Source organism: Aegilops tauschii, chromosome 4, assembly GCF_002575655.3.
Source record: "Aegilops tauschii subsp. strangulata cultivar AL8/78 chromosome 4, Aet v6.0, whole genome shotgun sequence".
NCBI lineage: Eukaryota > Viridiplantae > Streptophyta > Magnoliopsida > Poales > Poaceae > Aegilops > Aegilops tauschii.
The window spans coordinates 479,611,216-479,620,872 of NC_053038.3; the positions used below are offsets into that span (position 1 = coordinate 479,611,216).

At 56.7% G+C, this 9,657-nt stretch overlaps 1 protein-coding gene across 1 annotated transcript; it reads right to left on the minus strand.

The window, feature by feature from the left end:
* Nucleotides 1-4,148: 4,148 nt before the first annotated feature.
* On the minus strand, nucleotides 4,149-6,893 carry LOC109738561 (transport inhibitor response 1-like protein). Its single transcript, XM_020297657.4, has 3 exons — nucleotides 6,069-6,893; nucleotides 5,446-5,971; nucleotides 4,149-5,361 (listed from the first exon to the last, which is right to left on the minus strand). The coding sequence occupies exons 1-3, from the start codon at nucleotides 6,614-6,616 to the stop codon at nucleotides 4,603-4,605; spliced, it is 1,833 nt and encodes a 610-aa protein (XP_020153246.1). The 5' UTR covers nucleotides 6,617-6,893; the 3' UTR covers nucleotides 4,149-4,602.
* Nucleotides 6,894-9,657: the final 2,764 nt, after the last annotated feature.

The window sequence follows — 9,657 nt, forward strand, 5'->3', positions numbered from 1 at the left end:
CTCGAAGCATTGTCGGTGACGGTGCATGGTCTTTCTTGTTAGAAACTACCAAAATTGTGGAAAACATATATACATGAGCATATAGCTACCATGTGCTCTGCAGTTCGCACTACAGTAGCTAGCTGAAACTTAGAACCGAAGTCTCCACCGCTAGGCAAGGGCAAGGCAGACGCTCAAAGTAACAGCGAAAGCTACGTTCAGGTCACAGGTATCGCCGTTCACCCACAACCACTTCATCATCTATCACAAATCGTTGACTAATGCAAAAGCGCTGCTCGTGGTTCCGATTACAGAATATGTTCTGGCAATCCAGCTTCCACAAATGCAAAGCCACTTTGCTTTTCTTTTTTTCTTTTCCCCCTCTCTTTTTCCTATAATAAAGCGATGTAGTATACGCTTTTGCCGATGTTTCGACAAAAGATGCGCTTAGGGTTTTCCATCAAGAACTTTGACATGCGCAGTAGATCGATTCCCGGTACAAATATCAGGCAGAGAACATGAGGCAAAATAGCTTTGTGGGATTTAGTGGAGCACCTCTACTTTCCCTAGGGCTTCATACACATGTGGACATGCTAGCTGTTCCAGTGTTATCTTCTCCATTCTTTTGAAGAAGAAAAGCTCCAGTGTTATCTTGGATATTTAGGAACATGACACTACTACTTCAATCAGCAAAAGGGCCAGAAAAGGTGATGTGACAGGATTTGTTGTAAAACCAAGTTGTTGTTGACACACTATAAAGGTAAGCCTATCAACCCAATCTTATCACTGCTCGTATGCTCATATGATTGCCCCATGGCCCACGCCGGATGAGGTAGTTAGCAGTTACTAAACTTGAGCTTGACCGTTTAATAATCATCAGATCAGATGCAAAAGTTCTTGACCAAACCAGTGATAAAAAGGAGAACCTTTCAGCTCATGCACAAACCCATAACTCCCATATGCAGCAGCTGTACTATCTTACAGAAGAACTGTCAAGTGTTTCTGCAGATATTTTAACACACGTCTGCCCCCCAACATTCAGAAGAGATTACCAGATAGATCGATGGACAAACTTGTCTCTACGTTTCCATGCATGAACTACGTATACTCAATTACTCATGCAAGAGGAGAAGAGTTGCTTCACTTGTTGCTAGTTTTGGAGCCTCTGCGATGCTGCTGGAGGTTGGGCGGCAAAGGCACATGCCATCTGCTGTACTACGTAGTATGAATGAAGCATCGCAGTTGCAGCAACCAATGTGAAGGCACTGCTCAAAGAGTAGTCTCATCACAAACGTCCCAACAGCAGGCATCAATCAATCTTACTACCTGTGATGTCGACATGAATTACCCTATGGTTTCCAACTCGATCTCACCCACTCGTGATGATCTGATCTGATCTGATCTGAGCCTGCATTTAATCACCTTCTCTCACACTAACAATTGGACAAGCAGCAATCTTCCAAAACCGCCATGCAGCAGCGGAGGTGGAGCCCGGCTCCCACAGACCAGAGTCCTCTCAGTTTCTGTTCATCTGCTGACTAGGTAGAACCCATAAAAGATTGCACATACGCAGACGCTGTGCACCCATGGCGCATAGCCTTTGCAGCTTTCCGCTCGGTGAATCAATCCACCGTGCCCTTAAGCCTTAATTATCAGACGCTCACTGCTGCAGCAGTTCAAACAACCAAAGCTTCACTTGCTTCCCGATCTCTTCTTTCCATGGCTGCATGAGGTCCACGATATCTGAACATCATCGTTCTTTTCTTTTTCGTTCGTCTTCTTCAGCTGCGCGCTGGAACAGTAACCAATTATGTTGACAAGATGTGTCAAGATGAGCATGGCAGCCAGCCCCAACCACTGGATGGGCCTACCATGAAGATCAATAGAGATCTCCTGTTCCAAAAAAGAACTGTAGATTTTCTCACCGTCAATCATGCTGTTGTTTCTTGCTCGACCATCATCGACGACGAACAACTAACTTGCAAACTCGGATCACTTGGAGACGATGATTGTTCGCACGTTATTACAAGTAACAACAAAAGAGGAGAGACATGGAAGTGGTCAAGGAGGCGAATGATTTGGCAGAGGAAGCCTTTCTCACCTCGTGCAGATTGTACTGTCCTCATCTGACCCTCCATCGCCATGGGTTGGCATGCATCTACCCCCTGTTCTGAGCTATCACTCAGACCAGTGAGTCAGTGACTCGTGGGGATCAGTCAAACAATCGATCAATCCCCGTCGAGGTCGACCGGTCATCACTCCCTCATCATTTGCCACCTCCCTCCCTTTCATCCATCCTTGCAGCAAGGATTGGCCGCTATCCAAGCAGAGCCATCAGAGGCAACAGCAGCCGGCGAAAAGAAAAGAAAAGGCTGTGGTGTGGTGATCCGGCTAGTACGCCAACAGTTACCATCAGCAAAGCATTTGCAGGGGCAAAAATCAAAGAACTGCTCATTTGGTTTAGCCATCGTATGATACGGACTGATAAGAACTTGAAGGCAGTCTCCGGCCGTGGAAGGCGGACACGTCGGCTAGGGAGAGGCCTGGGGCTAGGGCTATCAAGACAAAATAGGCGCGAGGCAATAATCACCGGATGGACCAGGGCCAAACTTTCGAGTAAGGAACCCGGCTGTGGATGGATGGATGGATGGAACCTCCAGGTGGTGATAGTAGGTCCTTTGGTAATGATACCACCTGCCAAGCCTCAGGATTCACAGGAGATCGCGAAAGGACAGCCTCCCTGACCCTCAGGGAGGGAGGGCTTTTCAAAAACAAAACAAAAGACTTCCACCAGAGATGGACATTCATCCCTCCCCTCGCCGCCGCCAGGGTGTGCCGGCGGCGAAGCCCGCCCGGCATGGGCGGCGGCGGGGCGTTCTCTCCTTCTCGCGAGGCGGGCTCGCCGTGGAGCGATCTACCCTGGCCGGAACGCGGCGTTGTGCGGGACGCGGCGACGCTGGGCTGCCACGGTGGCTGGCGTGGAGGGCTGCACGAGGCGGGCTGCGTGCTGGCGGCGCTCGTCGGCGGGATCTGGCGCTCGTCGTGGGCGCTCGTCGGCGGGCAAACCCCGCTGGCGGCCGGCGGCGGCGGGATCTGGCGCTCGCGCTGGTCGGGCGCGCCCCTCGTGGGGAGCCTCGGCCTGCTCGCGGGGCAGCTCCTCTCGCCGCAGGGCATGTTGGGGCGGGGCCTAGCGACGGCGGGGCGTGCGGCGGTTCGGCCGTGAGGACGGCGAGCCGCAGGCGTGCCAGCTCTGGAGGTATTGCCCCCTCCCTTCCATGCATCCATTCCCAGTCCCGGTTCGGTTTGGATCTTCCGGATCCATCTCCGGTGTGTTCTGGTGGAGCAGATCGGTGTCCGGGGGAAACCTTGGCCGCCTTGGCTGGCCGGCAGCGGCGACGCCGATTTTTGGCGCTGTTTTCCTCCTTGGGGGCGCTGCTGAGGGCACCATCTCTCCTCTCCGAACCATGTCCGGGTGAAAGCCCAAGATCCGTTGCGGATCGGGCGTCGGCGGCGCCCTGTGCACCGTTACCTTCCTGGAGGCGACGCCAAGGACATTGGGATCGGATGGAAGGGTCTGTAGGTGAGGGGTGGGGTGTGCTGCCTCCCTTTCGGTGGAGCGGTGTTTCTTTATGCATATTCTTGGCGGCGGCTCTTGGCGGCATGGAGCAGCGGAGGCTTGGCGTCAGATGTGTGGTGACGGACACGTGCAGGAGGTCGATGCTGTCTGGCGTCGTGGTGGCGTCGGCGGCAGTGAGACCGGGCAAGGCCGTTGCAACAGTACAGCTCTGAAGATGGATTAGTGATAGGTGGTTGTGGCGGCCTCATCCGCGGCAGGCGGCCTGGTTGAGGAGCACGCCGGACTGGTGGGTGCCCATACCCGGCAGGCGTCCAGGTTGGGACCTCAGGTCTTAGATGTTAGGTTTGGCTGCGAGGTCTGTTTGGTATTAGGCCCAGACCATCAGCGCCCCTTCATCAATTAGATAGGAGTAGCGACAGTGGTTGCGAAGATGGTGGCTTTGGTCTTACTGTTGTACGACTTTGTAAGGTTTTGTGCTAATAATTAATAAAATTGGCCGTATGCATCGACCAGATGCAGAGGCCGGGGTTTTCCTCCATTTCTAAAAAAAAAGAGATGGACATTCATCAGATCACAAAGCTTGAGACAGGAGAAACAAATCCCAAAAAAATAACACGGCTCGATTCAGGAGAAATTATTTCAGAATTCAGACTAATGAACTATGGAAGGGAAACCATGCGAAACAAGAACATGGAATAGAAGTGTTAATGAATTTAATCTGATGATGATAACAAGATTCGCTTCGAAAAAATTAGGGAAACCATCGCCGCCATGCCGAAGCAGAAGGCGGCCTCTCGGAGCAGCAAGCAAAACTGAGGAAGCGGCGTTTGATGAAGCCCCCCCTCGAAGAAGCATGCTCCGCCGCGCTTATGATCTTCTCGTAGAAAATGTTGGAAATACCTATGAACCCTACACAGCTACTACAACAACAATGGCTGAACGAACACTCTGCTGCTGCTCTCATATCTGCGACTCCGGCGTGCTACTGTCTTGCTACATGGGATGCATTTGATCTGCACCGAGGATGCCAAGCACCTATAATCTTCTCACAGGATCTTCACAAATGGTGGAACATCCTCCCTTGGCCCCTCCAGCGACCGATACATGTATAAGATGTCGACGCCGTCTGTCTTCTCGATCTCAGGCTGGCTGTTTATCAGCTCCACCACCATCCGTGGGAGCTGCCGCGCCACCTCCTGGCAGCCCTGCAGCGTCAGGCTGCAGCCCGACATCCAGACGAACCGCATGTTGTAGAAATGGTGCATGCCGGAGAGCAGGCCGGCGTCGCCGAACGGGCAGTCCCTTATCTCGAGCTTCTCCAGCTTGGAGCAGCCCTGGAGGATGTGCTGCAGCGCCAGATCACTGTCTCCGGCGAACGCCACGGAGAGCGTCCGCAGGGAGCTGCCGTAGTTGCCGATGTACTCGAATGCTCGATCCGTCAGGTGCCCGGACGTGGAGAGCCTGGTGAGCTTGCTGCAGTTGCGGACAATGGCGCCGAACCCTTCGTCCATCGGCTCCCCCGTCACGTGGTCTGGCCGGTGCCTCCCCATTATGCACAGCCGGAACACCTTCAGCTCAGGGCAGTTGTGCGACATGGAGATGACGGCGGCGTTGGTCATCCTCTGGCAGAAGTAGAGAATGGACCGAAGGTCACGGCAGCCCTCGGAGATGGCGGTGAGCCCGACCTCCGACACCAGCTCGTCGGCATCCTCGTGCGCGTCCAATGGGAGCACGCGGAGAACCTGGAGCTTCTTGCAGCACATCGCCACGGCTTGGAGCCCCTCGTCGCGCACTGAGTCGAGCACCTGGCAAAGAACTTGTCATCAGAAATTGGGAACCATGGAGCAGCCCAGAGGTAAAACTATGGCGAGAAAGCAATCTGGTAGTACCCATAGCGTCTCAAGGCTGCGGCATTGCCCGATGAAGAGCAGGACCTGGTCGGGGTTGACAGGGGCGTAGCTCAGGTCCATGCTGGTTAAGTTGGCGGCCACCGTGGCAATGGTCGGCAGGTACTCCGGCGCGAGATCGCGGAAGCCGGACAGCGAGACCAGCGAGTTGGCCCGGCCGGCCGCCGCGAAGGCGGTCAACATCTGGCCGAAGTCGAGCCCCTCGTCCTCGGCGCCGTCCCCTGGCCGGAACGAGCCCGTGCCGAGGTGCGTGAGGCGGGGCGTGAGCGCCATGAGCCGGCGCAGCTGCCCGAGCGAGACGTGCTGGTTGACGCGCAGGCGGCGGAGGCGCGGCGAGCGCGCCACGAGAGCCTCGAGCGCGGCGAAGGGTACCTGCGGGGTGAAGCACTCGAAGGAGAGGGACTCGAGGTCGGTGTGCCCGCGCGGGAACGCCGCCACCCAGTCCGACACCTCGTCGTCCTCCTCCTCGTTGAGCTCGCAGTCCACCACGTCGAGCACACGCAGCCCTCTGCGAGAACGAAACCAACCAATAGAGATACGCTATTAATCCATTACTGAGCAAGAGAGGTGGCAAGCTGGAATGGAAGGGAATGGCATTATATTACCTGCAATGGGAGGCGAGGGAGGCGAGGCCGCGGGAGGAGAAGCCGTCGCAGAGGAGGAGGGAGAGCTCGCGGAAGGAGGGCGGGAGGGAGCGGGCGAGGAGGTCGAGGTCGTCGTCGGTGACGGTGATGCGCTTGAGGGAGAGGGAGCGGAGCGCGGGGAAGGCGGCGGCGGCGAGGGCGGCGGCCCAGGGGCGGAAGGCGGAGGCGGCCCAGCCGGGGGGCAGGAGGTTGAAGTCGGCGAAGCGGGGGCGGCCCTTGAGCAGGATGTGGTGCGCGTTGGGGAAGCGGCGCGCGGCGCGGGCCGGGGAGGCGGCGAGGATGTTGCGGACGGCGACGGAGGCGCGGGTGGCGGACTCGGCGCGGTGCCAGGAGCGGCAGACGAGGGAGGCCGCGCCACGGTCGCCCGGGGCCCGGAGGAACTGCAGCACCGTCTCGAGCACGTTGTCGAGCACCTGGTCGGGCGGCGGCGGCGGAGGAGGAGGAGGCGGCGACGCCGCGCGCGGCCGCTTGGGCGGCGCCCCCGCCTGGTCCTCGTCCTCCTCGGACATGGCGCGGGAGGACGAGCGGGGACGAGCGGAGGGAGCAGTGGAGGGTGGATTGGGTGGGTGGGTGTGGGGTGAGGTGAGGGGGGAGGCGTACTTGTGTTCCGCCGGTTGCCCCGGCAGACGGCAGTGCTCTACAGCAGAGCAGGACAAAGAAGTAGCGGGAGGGAGGGAGGGGGGCTGGAGCTGGACGCGCCGGGTCAGTCGCTCGCTCGCTCGCTGGATGGATGGATAGAGCCGAGCCGAGAGGTGGGTAGGGGAGTGAGTGAGTGAGTAGATCTCATGATTTGTACCTTTTTCAGGTGTGATCTACTACTAGAGAGGGATGCACTGGCCTGGCCCAACCCAACTTGTTTAGAAGCGTCCACAAACCAATAACAGTATTCAGGAACTACTTGATGTGTTCGAACCGGCAGCATTCCAAAACCAGCTCATTCCAAAACTAGCTAGCTGGTGTACACGAACCCTAACTTTCATCAAAGAATACGTACCTACTTTCTAGTGCAGTACGTTAGTATTTAAACTAAAACCACAACGAGTAATTTGGAACGGAGGGAGTAGTACTGTTGTGCACCAATGACGTGCCTTCACGTGTGCACAGCCAGCAAAAGCATCTGCAACTAGACTCCTCGAGCGCTCTCTGTATGTCGGGCGGACGGCCCGGTCAGTGCCGCAAAATCTCGACACGGGCGCGCCTCTTATACCGGTCCTATAAACCTGGGCTGACTGGCATCCCTCGTACTCGGCCCATATCTGGGGCGGATGCGAGGAGGCCCAAACGCGTCAGCACACGTCCGCCACATCAGACTGGCGTGCAGGACCTAGGCGAACACCCATGTAAACTCGGCGGTCTGGTGAGAATGACGATCCGGCGCGCCGCCAAAGGGACCAAATCCGGCTATTTAAGTCGGACGGCAACCTCGAACCCTAGTCACACTCACATTCCCCTCCACCCCGCACCCCCCATCCGCTTGCAGCTCGGAGCTCAACGTCTACGCGTAGCCATGGCTCGGCAACGGATCACCACTTACGCAATGCTCACTCCGGAGCATCGGTTAGAACTCCTTGAGGAGATCCGAGCCCGGCATGAAGCTCGGATTGCAGTCGGCCTGCCTCCGGACTCGTCCAAGCAGGAGGAGGAGGCGGACCAACAGGTGGCCGGACGCGGCCATGGAGGATGCGGAGCCGAAGGAGGAAGAGGAAGAGGAGGAAGGTGAAACAGATCTAGCGCCTCCGACTGCCAGATCGGGCACGGCTAACCTGTTGGGCAAGTTTGAGGTCGCCCAAGTGGAGGAGGCAGTGGAGCAGCAGGCTATCCTTGACTCCAACAGCTCAGAGGCGGAGGTGGAGGCAAACCGCCGCTACCTCCATGAGTCACGGGCGAAGGTGGACGCACTCTTTACACACATGGAGTCCGGCGAGGAGCCAAAGCGGCAGGAGGCGGGTTCGTCCGGCATTGCCGGCACGAAGGTCGTCTACATCTCCGGCAACGAGTAGAAGTAGGCTAGGTTTATCTATGTAGTAATATATGTAGCTTTTGTGTTGCATATGAATTATGGGTTTGAGGTATGATATTTGAGGTACTTCGTTGCACCAGACGCAAAATGACGAGTGACCAGCCCTCTCTGTGGACGTGCCCGGATGAGTCTGTGGATGTATGAGGGGATGTATTTTCTGTATTTAGCCGTAGATGCTCTAAGCTCCCACGCATCAATAGTGCAGTTAAAATAGCTAAGGGCTCAAACGCAAGTGCACAAATCGCCCACGTACCTCTCGAACGAGCTGGCCGGGCGCACTTTGTCATCCAAAGTTGTACCCTATTTGTCTACAAGCGCGTCAGGTTGTCCGAATCCAGCAAAGCGGATGCAACCAGGGGCAACTTTGCGTGTGTTCGGACCACCACCATGTGTGTGTCCGATGCCTCGCTCCCACCAAAAACATCGCCCGCGCCTGTGCACTCTCCCACATGAACACACCTACGATCTCCGCGCCACATTCATGGTGGTCGAGAGTAAGCGCGACTAGTCATTGGAGCCGGCACTGAAGCGACGCGCCAGCTGTGAACGCCGCCCATGCCGCGTCCCGGTCTCCGCGCTTGTTCAATGCCAGAGAGACGTGACAGGACGGGGCGGATGTCTATCAACCACCTTCAAACCTACTGCCCCATTCATCCTCCACTCTGTATTAAACAGGCGCAGTGCCCAAGAAACCAACTCCGACGCCCACATTGACACACCTTATCGCTTGGCCTGGCCGGCGCCCGCTATTTATATGTGGCCACACCCGGCACCATCTGCACAGCACCACATCCGCTCCCTTTCCTCCTCTATGAACCACCTCTGTCCGTGAGCTCTAGAGCGATGTGGGAGAGCCTCTTGACGGAGCAAAAGCTCGAGTTGGTCTGCCTTGCGTCCGGCTGGCAAGCCCGCCATGCAGGATGGATAGAGGCGTCTTGCCGGTGAGCTCGCTAGAGGTGATCGACGATGACCCCACGATGGAGGAGGTCTCCAACAATGTGCTCACGCCTAACTCGTGCCAGTCCATGTCGGCTTCACCATTGAGTAGGCACGGGCGCACTTCAATACCATCATGGCGAAGGAGCAGCCCGCAGTGCAGCCGGTGCTAAAGTTCCAGTAAGCGTACGAGGAGCAGCGCTACAACCTTGCCCTCCTGCATCACTGGATGGTGGAGGGCCAAATCTACGATGAAATCACGAGCGAGGAGGCCGTGGTGGTCATGGTCGCGGAGAACAAGAACTTCCTCGCCAAGCAGCGAGCTGTCTGCGAGGCTACGCGTGCTTGCGCCAGCTGAAACGTGATTGTAACGCAGTCATACGCGAAGGTGACTCTGGTGATCACGGATGAGAATGCTGGCAGCTACAGTTCATTCGCGATGTAGCACGATTCGCGTCGAGCTACTATGACCACGAGGCTGACCCGTCGATCCACGTCCATCGTTGACCTAACCTCCACCGGCGACGTCCACGCAATGGACTCCGATGAGGAAGACTTGGACATGGGAAACAGAGGCGTATGTGTCCCATACCC

Bases quoted from the DNA above. Each gene is read 5' to 3' on its own strand.
- LOC109738561 (XM_020297657.4), bottom strand. From the start codon at position 6,616: ATGTCCGAGGAGGACGAGGACCAGGCGGGGGCGCCGCCCAAGCGGCCG. The intron at 5,972-6,068 runs GTAATATAATGC...TCGTTCTCGCAG, and splicing joins TCCCTCGCCTCCCATTGCAG to AGGGCTGCGTGTGCTCGACG. The intron at 5,362-5,445 runs GTACTACCAGAT...GTTCTTTGCCAG, and splicing joins GCAGCCTTGAGACGCTATGG to GTGCTCGACTCAGTGCGCGA.